This window comes from Chroicocephalus ridibundus, chromosome 3, assembly GCF_963924245.1.
Source record: "Chroicocephalus ridibundus chromosome 3, bChrRid1.1, whole genome shotgun sequence".
NCBI classification, from domain to species: Eukaryota; Metazoa; Chordata; class Aves; order Charadriiformes; family Laridae; genus Chroicocephalus; species Chroicocephalus ridibundus.
The window spans coordinates 55,218,192-55,238,502 of NC_086286.1; the positions used below are offsets into that span (position 1 = coordinate 55,218,192).

The window sequence follows — 20,311 nt, forward strand, 5'->3', positions numbered from 1 at the left end:
GGGGGGGAAAAAAGTTAATAGAAGTAAACCTTAAAAGTAGGAACCTGGCTCTTATAAAGATTAAAAAAAAAAACAACAAAACACAAAACCCAAAAGCTAGAACTCTCCCAACTAGTAGATATACAAATTAAACTACAGAACTTTAAGGAGTTAGTAATTCAGCCTCCTAAACCAGATATAACTCCTGTTGGTTTTTAAATGCCTACCTGAGGGAACTGACTTCTTAACAGGTGCAGAGAATGAAAAAATTACCTTTAATTAAGCATACTTTTATTATTCACTAGCAATAAGTTAGGAAATTCTTAGAACCTGAATTTCTGGTGGTTATTTTCTATCAGTGATGGTAGCATATAAGCAAGGAGATGAAAAAGCATTGGCTTTTAAGCACTGTTCAAAGGGAAAATAAAAATATTGAGCAGTATACTTCTGGGTAGACTTAAATCCAGTTTCAACACTTTTATACCTGTGAATCTTGTAATTACCAGATGACTAATAAAATTGTTTTAGTGGCTACATATAGACAATAGTAAATAGCTTATAGCTTTGCAATTCACTGTGGTAACAGTGAGGCTCTCATTGTTTGAAAGCAGTATTTCTCCAAAGTTCTAGGACATGCTTGAATTTTTCAAATTTACACAGTTATAATAAATTCCTAGATTATAGAAGGGTTTCTGTGGTACCATTTTTAAGTGGCATATTATATGACAATTAGTATCTGCAGTAGTATTGCCCAAGACAAATGGATGTGGTTAAAATAATACTAGCTGCTGTCATATGTCAGAGACATGCTAGTCCACATACCACTGCTATTTTAATTTCATAGGCTTCACTTAAATGTATTAAAAAACACTTAGTAGTTGTCACCGGAAGCATAAATTCCATTGGTGATCCCTGGTTGTTTTTTTGAAAGTTAGCTTTCATTGCCTGGAAAAATAGCAGTTATTAGTGGAATGCGTGAAAGGGAAGAGACAAGTATCTATACAAAGAAGCACCAGCATCTGGCACCCGAAGTAATTTCTAGTTTACAAAAATACCTGATGGTGATCTAAATCTGTAGTTGTCTGTCACTTATATTTGGTCTTAGTATCATATTGCTTGATTATCCATAGCATGTATATACATACATTCTGGATCCTGTACATGGTAGAATGTAATTGTAAGAAGCTTAAAATGCTCATAATAGATTATAACAATGGCTTTATCTGATAATATAGACGGTAAAAAGCCTTGTGGGGAAATCTGTGGTCATGGTTCAAATCTGACTCTGAAATAGGAAAGCAACTCATGCTAAGAAAATGGTAGATGTTTCACCTAGTATAAGGAATTAGAAGTATGTAAAATACCTCTGGCATTACAGTAATTGCTACTAATTGTGCTAAGATTAAAAAAAAATGCATAGCTTTCAATTGGTGACAGCTTGCTACTTAAATCTGTGTCCTGGTAGTTAGTTACTATAGGTCATGGATGTCTTAAAGCCTATAAAGACAATTTTAATTTTCTTAAATAGTAAAAAAAAAACCCAACAACCTTATCTAAAGAGCTATAAAACCCCACAATATTAGAAATACAAATTATACCCTCAGACTAGAAGTTAGCTTAACTTGTTGAATGAACATAATTTTAAGGCAAGGTCTTTCTCTGCTTAGAGGGTATCTTCCAAATCAGCAGGCTGGGGTGTTTTGCTTTTTTGCTTTTTTAAATTTATTTATTTCTCCCCTGAAATAAAAGCAACCTAGCAACTGCACTGGCTAATAACAAAATGCGTGGTATAAGTGACTTGCTTTCTTGGAACACTTACTGCAAAGCATTAGTGAGTTGCAGTATAATACATAGAGAAATGCTAAATCTAGTATTTTCTTGTCTGGCTGTCAATGCCTATATTATGATATTTAATAGTCCTGAAGGTAGTTGGTTCATTTTAACAAAAGATGAGATTTCATTGATCACCAATAAATACAACGTATTCTTCTTTAAAATTAGGTACTACCTAAATCTTGCTGTATTCAGCAAATACAGTGTTCGGGGGAAATCTTGTTTCCAAACCTCCTGTTGATTTCAGACAATTCACCTTTTATCCTACTTGTTGATAAAGTAGTTGTTTTCACTGCTCAGATTTCCAGAGAGTACTGCTGGCTGATGAGGGAAAGTAAATTAGCGTGGTTTTGTTGGGTCTGTCAAGAAGCTGGGGGACAGGGACACAGGCTGCTGTGTCCTTGGGCTGAGGTTCCCTGTGGGGGTCTCTCCAGCTGGGCTTCCTGGCAATTTCCAAGATCAGGTAATTTATTTTCAAGAAGGTTGTTGAGATTTAACCCCCACTGAATTTTTGTAACTTGTGTTTTTATAGTCTGTGGGTTCTGCAAGATCTTGGAATATACCTGTTTGTTTAAAAAAAAAAGACAAAAAACCAAAACATGGAGGGTTTTGTGGTAACCAAGATTGATTTCCATACAATTCAAATTTGACCTAGTGTTTGTCTTGCCTGCAGCGTGCCTCCTAACTCCCAGGGAAGAGTTCTCCTCACTGACCTTGCCGGAGAACCGATTTTTAATGTGTCTTTGAGCTCATTTGCACTGACCACACCGACTGTTTTAGCTGACGGCGTCCAGGTACCCGAATGAAGGATTGTCACCAGCACTAAAGGCTGCTGAATTGCTACCGCCAGGAGGAAAAGAGATACCGGGAAAGGAGGTGCGCACAAAAATGAGGAGAAAAGAACAGAAACGACACACCAGCACCACCCCCCACCCCACCCCCCCCCCCCAAAAAAAAAGTAAGTCGTAGATAAAATAGCTGAAAAGGCAGTTGTAAGCACCGCCGGTCCCTGTCAATAAACTGACAGAAACGTGTCTTTGCCAGGCAGGTTTTCAGAGCTTAATGCACTTCTCCTGTGCTGCTGCGTCCTCCCCGGCGCCCAGCAGCGGGCAGAAGCTCCTGGGCAGACGTTTTTCTGCTTGGTAGAGACTCCTCTTGTGCTGCTCCCCCTCAACCGCTGAGGCGGGCAAGGCCCGAAGCCAACCGACCTTCCATGATGGCGGCGAAGCTCAGCCCCCTCAGCTGCTCGCCCTCGGCGCCGCCCGGCCCCGCCGCCGGTCTCCCCGCCCCGGCGGGGGCGGGGAGACCGGCGGCGGGGCGGGCGGCGCCGAGGGCGGGCGAAGACGCGGTTGCGCCGTCGGTGTAGCCCCCGTCCGCCACACAGCCGCCATGTTGTGCCGCTTCGCCTCGGCGGGCAGGTGAGAGGCGCGCCGCGGAGGGGGTGGGTGAGCGTCATGTCGGACACAGCCCCCGCGGCGTGAGGTGGAGGACGGGCTGCCCTCCCGCGGCGGAGCGGGGTGGGCTGGAGGAGGAGGAGGAGGAGGAGGAGGAGGCGGTGGGGGTCGTCCCCTCCTCGTCCCTCAGCGTCTCCCCGCCATTTCGGGAGGAGGGAGGTCGCGCTGCTGCAGGGATCATCGGCGAACTGGGCAGCGCGGGGGGGGGCTGCTGGTTGTTGTCCTTTCTCCCTCTCAGGTTCTGCTCTCTGCTGAGGGGCTGTCGTCGCCTGACATGGTGCTGCCAGCTCCTCTTATCTCCCCTAGACAGGGTCACCCCCCTCGGCCGCCCTTCAGAGCCCCGCGGGTTTTGCTGGTGGTTCGTCCCTGGTTTATGCCAAGGTCACCGGCGAAACATAAAAGGGCGGCAGGAGTTGACCTTCCTCCCGGCCCAGCGGTTCTCCTTTCGCTGTTGCGTCTGGTGACGAGCACGAGGTGTTAAAAGTGGGGAAGGGTAACCAGAACCGGGGTGGGTTTCTGCGCTGGACGTGGCGACTGCCCCGCCATCAGGCAGCGTGTGGCTTTCTGGTACCCACCACAGGGACAGGGAGGCACGTGGGGTGGCCTGAGTGATAGGTCTGGGTTCAGGTCTGGGAACCCCGCCTGGGGTTTTCAGGCCTTTTGTTTCCCAGTACAGGGTCATCGCGGGTAGTGAGGGAAGGACACTTCAGGGACGTCTTGGCTTCTGTTGTTAATGAATAAAGATTAGGTGAAGCTTTGAATGGCAGCATGTTACTGCTGGCTTTCCATTCCTACCTCCACCTTTGCCTTGCCCGCTTGTGTGGGAGGGCCTGGGACTCTTTGCAGTGGCTTGGGGGGCTTGGTTTGAGAAGTGGCATCTTTATGCTGCGAAGCCCTGTATCTGAGACCTTCATGTGAACTCGGCTTTGCAATTAAGCTACAGAGTGTGCTTGCTTTGAGCTCTTGAAAAAGGGAAATTTGACTCCTTTACCTAAGATACCACCCCATGTGCTTAAAGCAGATGATCGTAACAGTCATGGTTTCAGTCTGCTTCAGTGGTGAAGCCCGAGTACTGAATAAGACTGCTTTCTGTTTTTTTCTCTTCTAGAAGCAGTGCCAAGTTGATAGCGCCGTTGGGATGCTTGGTCTCTAGGCAAAAACACACTCTTCCTGACTTGTCGTATGACTATGGCGCTCTGGAACCTCATATTAATGCAGAGATCATGCAGCTGCACCACAGCAAGCATCATGCCACCTACGTGAACAACCTGAATGTTACAGAGGAGAAATACAAAGAGGCGCTGGCAAAAGGTCTGTATATCTACAGTCAACAGATGAGACAGAAGCTAGTTGACATAGGTAACAGGACAATAAAATGGATAGCCCTTAGTTCCAGGGGAAATATTTTATTTTCAAGTTTTTGGATTATCTAATTCAAGCTTACCTTTTTCTTTCTTTTTTTTTTTCTTTAATAATGTGAGATGCTATTAGGAACAAGCTTTCATTGTAAGCTTCAGTGGTGCTGATAATTGGAAACTAGGTGTAACTAAAAAGCATGAATTCTGTGTAGTACTGTAAAACTAGAAGAAAATTCATTGATTTTTGGGGATTTAGTCCATATTGACATTAGTAACTTGAACCAAAGACTGAGTCAATAGGAAACTGTAGTCATTTTACTAAACAAATACTTTGCGATGAAAGGTTAGTAACAAACTTAGATAAAGTTAAATTTGTGCACCTTCATGGTTTTTGTATCAGATACTCTGCTGATTGTTGTGGAATAATCTTAGTTGCCTACAAATGGAGGTGAGACAAATGCCCAGTTAATGTACGTGACACCCAGTGAAGAAATCTGAATTTACTGTCAGTTGTGCCACTGGATCAGATTGAGGGGTCATGTAGATCGCGTGCCAGTGTGAGACACAAGATAAATGTCAAGCTATCATGGATTTTTTTGTTAAGATCTTAAATTGAATCTTGAGATATGCTGACTTCTGTGAAAACTTTACAGTTGTTCTAGCAGGGCTACGCTGAAACACATGAAATGCTTTTTTCAAATCTTCTTTCAGTTGGACTGGTGAAAGTGTGTGAAATAACGTGTATATATTCTTAAGAAGGTGGAATATTTTCTGAGTTTTTTTCTGTCATGATGATCTTTCTAAAGAATATCAATTTACCTCTGAGAAATGATTACTTTATAGACTCACTTCTGCGTTGTTGCCAGGTGGCTTCACAGTGTAATTTAACTGGTTGGGCTTGGATAAAAGTGAGTCAAAATTGTCAATATCTGAGTAAACTTGAACCCTGTAGCCCTTGAGAGTTTAATATTCCTTTTAATAGAGAATATTAAAAGAGTATTAATATTCCTTTAATAGAGAATGTTGGTTACCTATGAAAGTTTATAGAGATTTTCAAGTGCCCAAGTAAGCTTAAAAATAACTTGTGTGGTCTAAGTTAATGAACTAATGAGATTTGGTTAAGAATCAAGCAATGAAGATTGGTTCCTGCTTTGTCCTGACAGTGGTGGATCCAGGAAAGTTGTATTCCGGAGACTTAATTAGTGCAAACAGAATTGAGGAGGGAACCTGAACTATAAGAAATTGGTATATCTGCTGGTGATATTGGTGATCTGCTGCTGGTTACTTATGCTGTTCAGTGATCAAGGCTTCAGCCACTAGTGAAATCAGAATTTCTGCTTAGCAGGAACATCTGCAGTGTTGTGGATCCTTTGAGATATTTTTAAAAAAAATACTATACTTCGATAGGCTTTCATCACTTGCTGTTGGAAACAGTGTATCTAGAGGTAGAAGTTAATCTTTCCCTAAGGATTTTGCAGGCATTATTTTGCAAATGGATAATGTAATGGTGGTGGTAACGCACATCAAAGCAGACAGATATTTCCTTGCAGACAAATATTTCATTGCGATATTTGTCTCTGTGTGTGTTTTGGTTTGGCTTCCCCTCCCTGCCCCTAGTTGGAATCTGAGTATACTATGTGTAGTGTTTTGACCCTCATTAGAAAGACTTCTAAGACCATGATTCAGGAAAGGTCAGAGTCTGAACTACCACATCATTCTGTCAGTGTTGTCATTCTTTTTCCATACTTTAAAACTGAGCATGATCAAAACCCTCTCTGCGCTGCATTTCAGTATTGAGTTACCCAGCACATCTAATCGCTCTCTAATACTTCTGGATAACAGAACCTTGGCAATGGCTTTTGTTCAGCAATGGAAGGTATTCTTTTCAGATCCTCTTTACATCTTCTTCACCTATCTGTGTCTGCTTAGAAAACTCAAATAAAAGCTGTCCTGAGGTTCCCTTGGCTTATGTTGTCAGCTCATTTGAAAATGAGCATGCGCTTCTGTGATGGGGTGCAGCGCGGGACCCTATGTTTCAGCATAAGCAGGTTGTGATTACTGTCTCATCAAAATGTGCAGGACTGGCTAATTAAAGGATATAAACTTGAAACTTACTTTTAGTGAAAACTTGTGCCTACCAGAATTTTCCCTGCTCTTTTCTGACAGTCATGTGACCTGTGGTGCTTTGCTTATTGCTCTTACAAGGAAACAAATGACTCGGTAGACTAAGAAACTGAGTTGCCTAGTCTTTGGAGCACCTCTAAGCTGCCTGTCTTGGTTTACTGAATTGTGCTCTGTGGCTGTGTTGAGGAGTGTGGTGAGCTGGAGCAAATGCCAGGGACTCTATACAAATAAATTCCAAGATATTTTTGTTGTAACCGAAGGGCAAGTTAATTTTTACCCATTGTCTTTTCCAGTGCAAAGTTCAGCAAGACTGATCCGACAGCGCCACAAATAGCGTGTTTTAAGGACAATGGTCAAATGCCCTTTCTGGTTCCTAGTGGTCCTAGATTCTTCTAAGGAATGGTGGAATAAATGGTGATAAAGATGTTAAAGACATCCTGGGTTATTTTTGGGTTCTGGCTTGCGATACATTGTATGCTCTGGATGAACTTAAAAGTGTCATTAAGGAATGCAAAATTCAAGGAAGATGTCCCAAAGGTGCCATTCGAGTAGGTATGAGAGGTGTCTCATCTTTAACATGCTACCTGAGTTCAGCAAATAGTGTTTGTACTAACTGCATTGGATGCTTTGTTCCAGTCCTGTACCTGTCTGGTTTTGTTGCGCTGGGTATTATTAGGAATGGAGACGCAGAGATCATGTTAGTCACAGACCGTTTTTTAACTTACAGATATTTTTCTGAATGGGAAAAAAAACCCCAAACATATTGCATGTGAAAGTGAATTTGTGTAGGGGTGACATTATTCTTAAGAAAAGTTTATAGAAAACTGTTTAGTTTCTGCACCTTAAGGAAACTTTTTATTCAGTGATCATTTCCAGCAAAACCAAAAACCATAGGTGTGTGATTGAGCACGACTATAATTAATTTTAGCAAAGCATTGAATTCTGTATTTTTGGGGGACTTGTGAGTCACGTTGGAACAGCTTCATCCAAATATTTTATTTGTATGAAGCTTACCAAGGATGTTGTAATTTCTGAAGGGTAGATGTGGCAGTTAGGGACATGGTTTAGAGGTGGACTTTGCAGTGTTAGGTTTATGGTTGGACACAGTGATCTTAAAGGTCTTTTCCAACTTAAATGATTCTATTAGGACGAAATGCTGAGAACCTGGAATCCTGTATAAAACCTTAGTAACAAGTGTGCTACTGCTTTGTGGCTTGCCTTCACATCTGTGTTAAGATGACTCATTTATTGCTATAGGAAGACTTCTGCTACTCATTCTGAAAGACAGTGGATGAAACAGCTGCCCGTACTGACTGCTTATTAGAGAATGTACTGGAGTGATGGAAAAGCTCTCAAAAACCTTTGAAATGTTTGAATTCTTTTAAAAGCCAAAATAGCATTGAAAATACTTGTGTTGAAGTGGTGCAACACCATTTAGAGGCACAAGGCACCAGTGAATTCTTTAAGGAATATGACATGTGGCGAGGGAGGAAGTATGGGGTCTGATCTTGATTTCTGATGCAGGGTTCTGTGATGTGGAGTAAAGTGATCTGGGTCACTATCTCTTCCTGCAAGTGCTTCCCTCCAAAAAAACCCAAAACAAATAGAAAAATAGGAGGGAGAAGAACATTTTGTTTGTGTACATGCTTACTGTACTCATCAACTTTCTCTGAAGCACAAACTCTTTGCCCTGTAAATTGTTTAAGAAGCTTAAAAATTCTTAGTTTGCAAATCAGTGAGCTAATGGGCAAACAATGTTCTTGTCTCGTAGTGGTAATACTGAGCAATGTACAAGTGCTGGGTCCTTCAAATGTTCTAGCTGTACTAGTTGTTTTATTCTGGTACAGAATGTCAGTAAATCTTGTACGTGTAGTGTGAGTTGCCTGAAAGTTGCTGTATTGGCAGATCACATATCATTACAGGTTTAGAAAAGGTAAAAGGTAAAGAAATTTTCATAGTAGTTTGTCAGTGACTATCTACAATATGGACAAGAGTCACAAACCTTATCTTTTCCATTACACGTTATAGGCCTGTAAGACCTGAAAGATTTTGGAGATGGATGGAGGCCTAGTGGCAACTTAGTAACTACTGTGGTGATGATGATGTTTTTATTTATCCATGTATTTTTATCTTCTGCGTCTGTAGGTGATGTTACAGCTCAGGTGTCACTTCAGCCTGCACTGAAGTTCAATGGTGGGGGTCATATCAATCACACCATCTTCTGGACAAACCTTTCTCCTAATGGAGGAGGAGAGCCTAAAGGTTAGTGCTTGTTATAATTGACCAGTGGAGCTGATGATCTTTTCTTTATTTGGAAGAGTCTAAAGGATCTTTATTTCTCAGATTTAATTTGCCTTCAGTTGTCACAATTCTGAGCAATTCAGGGTTTTTTGGTTGCAAGCCAAGAATAGAAAAAGCTAGCCCCATGCTAAGTATTTTTAATTTCTAAAGCTGATTATGTATACACTGCAAAATACCTGGCTATTGCTTTATATTGTCCTTTCCATCTTCATATGAGAAAATAGTTGTGTAAAGCTCTGCTATTTAAGTTGGCATATATGTACTCGGTTCACAGAAAGGGAAGAAATGTGCTGCAGACCACCCAAACTAGTGGCTGGATTTGTGCTCCAATTTGAATAGGAATAGTTCAGCAGTTAAAGCCTGAAGGAAGAAATCTCCTTTGGGAGGATAGAGTAGTGATTATCTACAAGTGACCTGCAATTAAAGGTAAAGGCTCTATGATCTCACAAAAGCTGTTGTGATAAACCTGAGGGTTTTTAAATTAGGTTTATATGCCAGTCTGTAAAGTAGTGGGCTTCAGGTGCTTTGAACTCTGGTTCGGCATTCATAGGTGACATCTGCTTGTGACTTTTGACTCTACCATGGAAGTACAAAGATGCTCTGAAGATGATCTGATTAAGACTCGAGCATAAGGCTTTGAATCTGAAATTTGAACAAGCAGTTCTGATGTCAGTCCATTTCTGATAGCTTGTTTTCAGATGACATTCTCAGAAAAGATGCTTTAAAGCTTTTATTTTTGTCTCCCATTTTCTATGAAGTTTCTGTGAAAGTCGGTAAGCCTAAAATATCATCTTTCACTTTCAACTGAATGGTTCAAGGCTTTTGTAGGAAGCCTGCTAAAGCCTGTCATAAGATGCACTTGCAGCTATCACCAAGAGATTTTCAAGACCATCTGTCTGAAGGTGGAAGGAATGAAGAATTCTCCAGTATTGCCCTATATGAAGTGTTCTTATACATGCTAATTAGAAAGCTGATTAGGAAGGCGCGTAGACACCTTCAGGTTTTGAGCAAACACTTAAATATCCGAAAACCACATATGTGCTAGGGTGTAGGGGAAAGGAAGTAGTTTGGCAATGTATTGTTACACTAAACAATTCTAGTTTCTGTTCCCTTCGCCCCAGCACATGTTAGCTTAACTGTATAGTTAAGAAGGGATGTCATCATGGAGTCTTCTTATCCATATCAAATAGACTATTTAACTGTAGAAGCAGATGTAAATCTAAAATACGAGGGAAAAGGTTAAATACCTCTTACTATGTGTCGGTTCATTATGTTGATATCAAAGATGTCCAAATATTTCTTTGTACTAAGACAAAGAAATCATAGCCACTTAGTGTTGTCTTTTAGATATGCAAACTAGCTCTTTACTTTCTTTCCTACTTCTCCTTTGTGGCCTTCCCTTTCCTTTTAGGCAAGAATGTAAGCAGCTGAGTGTCCTGTTGGTAGCACCCTGGCTGTATCTTCGAGGACAGCATGTTTGACTACTGCACTGATTTCTTGCTTAAGCAGGTCGGGACAGAACTGTTAATTAATGATGGAACTACTCCATTTGTTTAGACACTTCCTTCCCACAGAGACCAAATGCTTCTGCTCCTCTTCCCTTCTCTTTTCAGGCGGTATCTGGAAATTTAAAGATGTTAAGTACCTGACCTTCTGTGATCTTTCTGTGCTTTTTTTAAAGGAGAATTGATGGAAGCCATCAAGCGTGACTTCGGTTCCTTCGCGAACTTCAAGGAGAAGTTGACAGCTGTATCAGTTGGTGTTCAGGGATCAGGCTGGGGTTGGCTTGGCTATAACAAAGAGCAGGGACGCCTACAAATAGCAGCTTGTGCAAATCAAGACCCTTTGCAAGGAACAACAGGTCAGGTTTCTTTCCTTCCCTTCTGCATCTCTCTCTGTAGACTTCATAGGCAAGTGTATGAGATCTGAAAAGGGGTTTGTGGACAAATGCTGAGAAGAAATTGCTGGATAAATAGGGCTGGAAAACTGAATATGACTACTAGCAGAGGTGAAAAACAGTTGCAATTTTTAAAACAGCATTTGTAAAGCAGGACTTAAAAAGTAGAATTTAAAGTCTGTCTAGTCAAAGGGGAAATAGATGGGGCATATTGTGAAAGTGCTCTGTCTTAGACAATAGTTTTAGCTTAGGATCCTTTGGATTATTTTTGAGTAACTGGAGTAGCTTGTCTGTATCGAGGAAGATGGAGCCTCTTGCCTTTAGACTGTTTTCTCTGTCAAGGGGGGCTATTCACAGAACTGTCAGCGTAGGCCAGACAACAGGAGAGGGGAAGGTGTACGTAGTAACAAGAGTTGCCTTCCTCTCTCCTGTTGTCTGGCCTACACTGACCCTTCTGCCAGAGAAAGCTATCTAAAGGAGGTGGTGTACATAGTAACTGTTGTTACTATGTAGGCTGGGTTTAAAATGGAAGGAAGCTGCTTCCTTAATATTGGTAAAAAGTAATGAGTGTCAATTAAATAAGCCTTGGATGGGGACACATCTTACCGCTAGTCAAGGAGCATAATACTGGCCATGATGACTTTTGAAGATATTTTTATTTTCTTCAAGTGACATGGCAGTGATGATGGCAGGCTGGACACCCTCCACAGAAGGAAGAGCACGTGGCCAATGAGAGCCCTGCCTGCAGTGGCTGTTTGTCCAAATCCTGTTGCAGATATCTTTAAAACATGATCTGTAAAATTCGTAGAGAATGGCAAGGAATTTAATGTATTGTCAGAAATCTGTGTATTGCTTATCGGTAGGGAAAAAAAAATAATTTTATTTTAGGAACATACAGCATAATGGGTAAATTTCACCCCTGCCCTTCCATGAAAACTCTCCACTAAAAATTCAGTGAGAAGGGTATTTAAGGACAAAAGCAAGGAAAGTAATTAGACAATAACTTGTGATCAAAATATTGGATGCCAACTGGCATGGCAAGAGGCTCCTCCGTGGTGTAACTTTTCACGAAAATGCTTGTATAACTGTGCAAAAGAGGTAAACTTTTAAAAAATGACTTTATCTCATTTCAGTTGTGACTTCAGGGCAATTCTAGAGTATTCATAGGTGTTTGTCTTAATCAGCTCTTTCAGTTTATACATGTGCGTGGAGAGCAAACAATGTCGCAATAACCGCCTATGTGCCAGAGAGCTCTTTGTCTCCCTGCAGATAAAGACTCAGAAATTGAGTACAACTTCGGGATGCAATGTAAAACGTTACATGTAAAGCATGTTTTCATAGATTTACAAAACTTACCCTCCTTTTTGTTTCTTTTACAGGTCTCATTCCTTTGCTGGGAATTGATGTATGGGAACATGCTTATTATCTTCAGTATAAAAATGTTCGACCTGATTATTTGAAAGCCATTTGGAATGTGATCAACTGGGAGAATGTATCTTCAAGATATGCAGCTTGCAAAAAGTAGAGTGGTATTCTTGCACAGACTACTAAAATGTCACCACTTCTACTCTGATACCACTGTAGTAGTGCCTGTGGCTTACAAATGAATTGCTCTACTGCAGAAAACACTTAGCTCATCCAACAAAAGCATTTCATAATCAAGCAAAGTGTCTGCTTGTTTAATTCTGTGAGAGGTATTTACTTAGATTTTTGAAGCTTTAAACTGTTGTGCAACAAAGGGAGACACTTTAAATAGTCTTTTCCATTGCATATAAAACATAGATCACTTTGCTGAAGCTTATCGAGGTAATGGATTTCCTTGTTGCACTGAAATACCTAAGTGGAAACATGTACTTTATGTTGCTATAAACAAATAAAACTCAAAAGAAGAATCTTCTATAACTGTCTATAAGAGACTAATTTTTAATAATAGCTGGACCGGTTACTTACCTGATTTGAAAATGGTTGGAGAAGTGCCTTTTGTAATTTATTGTATTACAGAGTGTGGAGCTTTCTTACAGGTTAAAAAGATAGGTTAAAGGGGAAATAGATGTTGCTGTGCCCACCTGACTTGGCTGTCTTCCGTCGTCCCTGTCATTTCCTGGATCTCTTAAGTAAGACCTTCATGTCTCTAGCTGACTAGCGTGTCTCTATGTGACTAGCATCATATAGGTTTTTGCCTGACAGAAGCATCTGGCAGAAAGAATTACACTTTTTAGGTGGCAATTCAAAACTAAATCTTTGCTGTAGTTATTTACTGGGGCGATCAGTTTATTTTGAAACCCATGTTCCTAACTAAATGCGCCCAGCCTCTTTCCTTATGTGTTTCCTTCCAAGCACTTCAGAATGCTTAAATTAATGGAAAATACATCACGTAGCCCACAATATTCATGTTACAAGACTATTGACGCAAATCCTTTTTAAGGACCAAACATTAGTTAGAGTAGATGTATATCGTTGATAATTATTGGAGAAAAGAACAGTATTTAGCATAACTTGTAAATCATGTAGCTAGCTATAGATATAAAGCTTAATTTAAGCAAGTTGGATTGGTATCGGGATTAGCAAAGGTCAATACAAAGAGGAACAGGCACTTCAGATAGGAAGAGAATCCTTTGCTTCTTACTTTCCAGAAGTACCTTCAAAGTACAGAGGAGGCAAGTCGTGTTTACTGTGGAGTCTGCCTGAAGATGAAGGAAACAGCAGAGCCCTTTTTTCGTTCCTTATTCAAGACTCTGTGATACGGTGAAATACCATATAGCAGAGGTCAAAAAACCCTAGTGGAGTGCTTCTCCTCAAAGAGTGAATGCTGAGGCAGGGCTTTGTTGGTGAGTGCCATAGTGCATATGTTGGGTGTCTTGTTCGTGCTGCATGTTCTTAAAGAACAAAAAGGTTACTGTGCCTATAGACTCGTGCTATGGAAGGGAGCGTTTAAGCTATGGAGGAAGTCTGAGGTAACTCCAGGTGGTGAGGAGGTAAACCATGGAGAGATCCTCAAGCACGACTGGCCCTTGCTGAGGCTTTAAAGCCCATGGTGTAACACCATGGGCATGCTGGTAAGGCTCAGTTTCTGCTGTGCACCAGGTTAAGAAGCTCCACTCATCTGCTTAGAGTCAGCTGGTGAGCTTCTCCTGATGCCTCGTATCCTGTCTTTAAGTCTGAATGTAGAATGTCCAAAGCTGTATGCAAACAGGAATGTCCATGGATTAGGAAGATGAAAATTTACTAAATGTTGAAGGCAAACAGTAGGAACACTGAAACAATGAAAATGATTTAATACTTGTTCTGGTGGACAATTATAAAGGACAAACAAAGGTTGGTTGTGTGGTTTGTTTGAAGGAAGGGCTTGCTTAAACTGTCTTAACTCCAAACTTCTGTGAAATCTGGAGAAAGTCCTAGTGCTTCTTGTGACACTGGGAACGTGCCTGTAATTTGGCACATCTGCTAGCAAAGTTGTCAAGTGTCTCGGCAGTGAAAGTGCATAAACCTCGTGCTAATCTTTGTCAGGCAGCTTGGAACCGCTGTTGCTATTCAGAATGAGCATGTTGCAGTACAGAAGCTGCTGCGGGGGTGGGCAGGAGCGTCTCTCCCTACGTGAACTGGGAAACAGGGAGGTAAATAATGACAGCCAAGCTCACGTGCCCTGTCTGAGCAGACAAGTCTTAAGACCCATTACTCAAAAACTGAACCGCTAATGCAATTTCTTCTACCTAGAGCTTCCTGACCCGAATGGTAGAAACAGCAGCTGTGTGTGTAAAGTTGTCTCCAACCTGAGCTGTGCAGGGTATCTCTCATCAATGAGCATGAAATTACTTGTAGACTTGATCTGCGTAAGAGGAACAGTGAGTTTTCTAACTTCAGGGCTGGCTGAATCTGTCTTTGACCTGGGCCAAACAGAAGAGTTGCAGAATTGCATCCTGACAGTCCCCCTGAGCCTACCTTTTGTCAGACCTTGCTTAACTGTGTTGCTTATGAAGATGTTGTGTATGTATACACAGTCAATTTGTGTGTAGGCCACAATATGTTAAGAACTTTGGAATCATTTTCAAGAGGGGGAAAAAAGTGCAGTACATAACCCAAATCCTCTTGGAAATGATGATGTATTGTGAGTCGGAAGAACAAAGTGCATCAGGGTCATCCCGTAAGAACTAACGGGTGGCAAAGCTGCTGCACTTAGAGACTCTGGTTTGCAGGCGACAAACAGATTTCAGTGGCTGAACTTGTCGGAACCAGATGGAATCGGGTGTGAAAAGGCAACACGCTGCTGCGAAGTGCAAGTGCATGTTTATGACTCTTTTTTCTGGCCTCTACAAAGGTGTTTGAAGGCCGATACGAATTGCAAAGCCTGCGCCTCTCCTTCTGTACTAGAGAAGATGAGCTTCAGGCCGGCCACGCCGAGGTCGGGCAGTCTGTCCGCGGTCCCTCCGCGGTGGCAGCAGGGCTGGTGCGGTGGCCAGTCCCAGCCAGCCCGGGCGGTGGCGCCTCCGTCCCGCTCTTGGAGCAGGAGGGGGCTGTAGATGTCTCTGCTGAGCAGTCAGGAGTGGAAATAGGTAAAAGCCGCTTTTGTCCTCTGGCTTCTACTTTCTACCTCATGATTATTTATTTCACCTTTATCTAGAGCATGTATTAAAAAAAAGAAAAAACAAAAAACAACCAACCAACCAACCAGTAAACCCCAAACTGTCTCCAGAAACTACTGTCAGTGGCTCAGCTTGTGAGCTGGTAGGCTCTTACAGACATAATTAAACCTCTTTCTTTATTTACAGAAGACTTGTCTTTGTTTTGCATTCAAGAATTTAGTTCCCTCTAATGTAGCAAAATAGGTTTAAAGTGCTGCTGTGCCATTCTGCTGATATTTTACACGCCTGTTGCATTGACCTTGCAGAAATTAATGATTACACTAGTACAGAGCAAAAGAGTTATGTTTACAGTTATGTCTAATATCAAGTGAATAAAATACTGGTAACTTAGTAGGCTTAACCTGCCTTTTCCTTGCAGTGCTTTCTGCTTAATGATTACAAGTAATGCCCTCAGATTTCACAATAGCTGTATTTACCTCTTTGATTCAAAAACCGAAGCTGCTCTGGGGGCCCACGGTGGGTGTGTATGGGTGTTTGACTCAGAGCTGAGGCTTCTCCTGTCCCAGGGACCCGGAGCTGTGCGTTTCCCGCTAGGTGGGGGTGTCCGTCTGCTGTACTCCCTTGTCAGTAGGGCTTTTGAGTTGAATTTCCCAGAGGCAGGTTAAGAAGCAGTTTGTGTGCTCTCGCTGCGCAGGAGAGGAACTGTTTAGGCTGTTGCTTCCACTGTCTAAATAACGGGGGTTACCCCTGCCACCGAAGCGACCTGTCAGCTTGTGGGGAGCAGGCAACGCTGCTGTAGAGAAGACAATTTATTTTAATAGGTATAGTCAAATATAGGTCTTGCTAAAGCCAGGCAGGCAGAGGCTAGAGGTACGCCTAACTAAGGTACTCCTAACTAAAATGAAGTTGCTTCTAGGGTTCCCACCTGGCTGTTTAATTTGTCTCTAACTCTGTCTGTGTAGAGACACACAATGTCCATGACGTTCTGAATGGTCTTTCAACCCCAGAGACCAGCGATTTAACTGCAGGGGACGAAGTCTGTTACGTTGCTATAATTAAGCCACAACTGCAGAGAGTATGCAGACGGCTACCTGAAGCATGGAGGTCGACAGTTATATCATGCTGCCTCCCAGGTCTGTTGATGCTCCGCAGAAACTCCAGCTTTTCAGCATATCTTCTTACCTGAAGAGATGGATGGACAAATAAGCACGTAGGCAAGTCAGCAAACCTGCTGCCTGGACCTGCCAGACCTGGTGGTCCACCCACGTAGCTTTGTGACACCACTGCAGCAGCTCTCTGACAGATACGTCCCACTGCAGTGCTCTTCAGCATCCCTCTGGGTTGGTGGCAAATCCCTGGAATGCAGAGAACTCCCTACAGTGCAGCACTCGGGAAGTCTTGGTGTTAGGGATATGTTGAGCCCCATAGTTGTGGGCTCCTGTTGCACAGAACTTGCAGAAGAAATGACAGTTTTCTGAAGGAATTAATTTCTCCAAAACTCTGGGAAACATGCAAAAGTTGCTGATTGCTGCATTAGGTATTTGCAGACAGGCTAGGGACTTCCAGAACCTGACTTCCTCCGAGGGAGTTTTGCCCTGCTAGGGAAGGTAAAAACTTTGAGAAGTCCAGGTCTGTCTTCAGTTGGACTACAATTCCCTAGTCCTTTCTTGGTTTTGCCACCTTTTTTCTGGGGAGGAACCAAGTCTCTGCTTCCCTGGCTTCTCCCTGCTTCTGCTGAGGTCCCTTATCGTGCGCCACCTCCTTCAGAGTGAGCTCTGCAGAGTTTTAGTTCTTTGTAGCTGGGTTCCTTCCCACCGGCTGCTCCATAATGCTTGCATCTTAAGGGCTTGTCCTTTATGCTACTGCCAATAGAGCTGTAGCTCCAAAAAGTCAGATCTAGAAGCAAGCAGCACAGTAATTCAACTTTTTTTATCAATGAGTTTTGCGATACGGGCAGTATCAGAAGACTACTGCACAGGAATTTCAGTTTTTCCTTATTTTTTAAGAGAAGGTTAAAAGTTTTCACACTTATTGCAAAGATTATCACTGGCACGTCAGAGGCCTGCAAACCAGGAGGTAAGGAGAAAGAAAGTGTTAATTTAATTGTCATGATTTGAAGGTAATGCCACAATCCTGAGAAGGACTGACTTCTGAGAAGGAATCATACTATTTCAATATCTGGCTTTCACAGGAACGAGTAATAGAGCAACCTCTGTTATTCCTCTAGAAATTCAGACTTGAGGTAGCTAAAAGCAAGGGCGGCCAGTTTGCAGGAATTTTGAAATTTGGCTGTGGTCAAAACTGGCCAGAATTTAAAAGTTGTCAGTATTTCCAGGAATCCAGAAGCTCCCCAGGCCCTCCAGCTGCTGGGGAAGTCTGATGTTCTTGTCTGCTGGGGCAGCTGTCATGGGCTTCAAGCCTCAAGCTTCTCCAAAGGTCATTCAGAGCTGTTTCAAACAAAGCATTTTGGGCTCACCAAGGTGGTGTTTGAGAAAGCTCTCCCTCTCTGTGTACCTGTGTGTCTGTCTTCGGAGTAAATGCTTCACTGGGATGTTTCCGGCCACTCTTAGCCCTCAAGCAGAACCGTGTTGAGTAGGAGGCTGCAGGGAGGAGGGGAAATGCCGTCCTTCAAAGGATGTACTTTTGGACTCTCTTCAACTTCTCGCTCCCATAAAAGATGCCCCCAAGGCTGGCCAGCCTGCCTCTCTGCTGGAGAAGAGCTCAGCTCTTGGGCCTTCCGAGTGTTTGAATTCATTTCCCAGGACATGGAGAGAAACTTGTGTCAGAATCCATTTACCCTTTTCTTCCATCGGGGCTGCCCCACCTCTGCTTAAGATTTCAAGCCATTTCCGAAGAACCTTGGGTTTAATTTGAATAAGCTGTGCTGATGTTTACAGGGAAGATATGCTCATGTGTTTCTGCTTATTTATTTTTCTTATGAGAGAATAAGGACTGCAAAGCTGAAACTGTCACCGGGATTTTTTTGGGATGGAGAAACATTGTTTCTGAGAGCTAAGTGTAGGGCTTGGTGCTTCTTTGCGTAACTAAATAAGATGGGAACAATAACCTGGAATTAGCCTGTCTGAGAGTCAAAAGCTCCAATGGGAGTTTTCCCCTTGCCTTCATGAGATCCAGGTCAGTTACAAGCAGTTCAGAGCCAGGACTGCTGCTTTTCTGTATTATCTAGCTGGGAATTGGAGTTGTTCCTGCATTTTATCTTAAACGTAAGTTGTAGCAGTTAAGTGCTTGTTGTTGTCCATCTGCTGATACTCATTGCTGTCCTCAGTGCATTCTCTGCAGCTGGTGTGGGACTGTGGAACCCACATTGTCTGTGTGAGTGTCAAAGCCGTGTTTTGTATAGGAGAAAGCACAGGATAATAAATGGAACTAAATGTTTTTGTTCCAGATGTGGCTGTCTGGCATAGACACTGTGGGATGGATACAGGTGTGGGCTGGTGATGAGGGTTCAGCCCTGAAATTGTTCTTTGAAAATAACATCTGCATTTACTGACCTGCCCAGATTTCTCTCCAGTGAGCTCTGATATCAGCTTCATTAGAAATAAGTGCATTTCTGTGGCTTCAGAGAAGTATCCGAGGAGCTAGCTCGTGTTGGGATGTAGGACTATCCCACCAAAGCCCTCTTCCCTTTGCCTGAGCCCTTTGCGTCAGCAGCTGGTGTGTCACAACAGCGCAACCATCTTCCTGCTGTATTTGTTATTGCAAATCCCCAAAAGCCCACTGTAGGGCAGTTTGGCAGGGGTAGACAGGAGCAAAGCTGTCTGTGGCCAGCTGAGAATCTGCCCCCATGTGCTGCCCCCAGGAGCACGCCTGGAGCCAGCCTCAGAGGGGTTCCAGAGGGGTTCTGTGGGCTGCACCCTTGGGCTGGCCCTGCTGTCAAGGCAGCGATACGGAGAAGTCCTAGTCTGGCTGTTGCTCACTTGGAGCTTCTTACAGAGTCTGAGCTGGACCCGACATCTGAAAATCCTAGCTGGATCCTTAGGGATTACAGTTTTGAAGGGGCTAATATGAGTATTTTTCTAAATATGCAAATGCGATCATGAGCTTATCTCTGCGTGTGTCATTCTGTTAACCTCTTCTGGGCGTTTGGAGAAAAAAAATGGCAGAAGACCCATCTGGTTACGCTCACTCTTGCAACCCAACATCTGGCTGCCAGATTGGAGAGGCTGTGTAATCTCTGCTCGTGTGGTTTCCACGCTTTGATTCCCCGCTCCAATCCAGCGCTGGAGAGGAACTCGCCCCTTGTGGCAGAGCGCGAGCTGACGACGTGTTGGAAGGAGAGGAGGTGTTCACTGGGAGACCTTGTTTATGTGTCAGCGTTGCCAGGTTAATCCAAGTGGCAGTACATGTGTGTTGTTTTCACGTTGCTTCACCACTGAAGCCTTGGTCTTAAAAAGCTATCGCTTGGGCTGGAACTGCTCTGGCAATTACCCAGATGTATCGCAGAGGTGAAATGTCATAAAAAATGAGGGCCTCTGAACTCAAATTCAGGAAAAACACGTTTTGTTTTCTTCCTTCCCCTCCCTCCCAAGGAAATGAGGCCTTTGGCCTTCCCCTCTTGATTTATTTCTGGATGAATGAAAAAGGGTGGGATGGCAGCACCGCTCATGCAAGGAGGGAGGTAGCGGGTGCTGCAGCTTCGCCTCTGCTCTCCAGGCAGGCAGTTAGGACACTCCTCCAAAATGTGGGAGAGCAGCATTGAATTCCTCCTCTGCTGAAGCGGACCTGAAGTTTGAATTTAATTCTTCCTCTGCTGAAGTGACCGTA

At 42.9% G+C, this 20,311-nt stretch overlaps 1 protein-coding gene across 1 annotated transcript; it reads left to right on the top strand.

Moving 5' to 3' along the window:
- Nucleotides 1-3,102: 3,102 nt before the first annotated feature.
- SOD2 (superoxide dismutase 2) lies at nt 3,103-12,848 on the top strand. The gene is made up of 5 exons (XM_063329223.1): nt 3,103-3,230; nt 4,375-4,577; nt 8,894-9,010; nt 10,731-10,910; nt 12,326-12,848. Exons 1-5 carry the CDS (start codon nt 3,202-3,204, stop codon nt 12,469-12,471), a joined length of 675 nt encoding a protein of 224 aa, XP_063185293.1. The 5' UTR covers nt 3,103-3,201; the 3' UTR covers nt 12,472-12,848.
- Nucleotides 12,849-20,311: the final 7,463 nt, after the last annotated feature.

Excerpts from the sequence above, each read along its gene's own strand:
- SOD2 (XM_063329223.1), top strand. The coding sequence starts at position 3,202 with ATGTTGTGCCGCTTCGCCTCGGCGGGCAG. Across the intron at positions 4,578-8,893 it reads CAAAGAGGCGCTGGCAAAAG|GTGATGTTACAGCTCAGGTG; the intron begins GTCTGTATATCT and ends CTGCGTCTGTAG. Across the intron at positions 9,011-10,730 it reads TGGAGGAGGAGAGCCTAAAG|GAGAATTGATGGAAGCCATC; the intron begins GTTAGTGCTTGT and ends CTTTTTTTAAAG.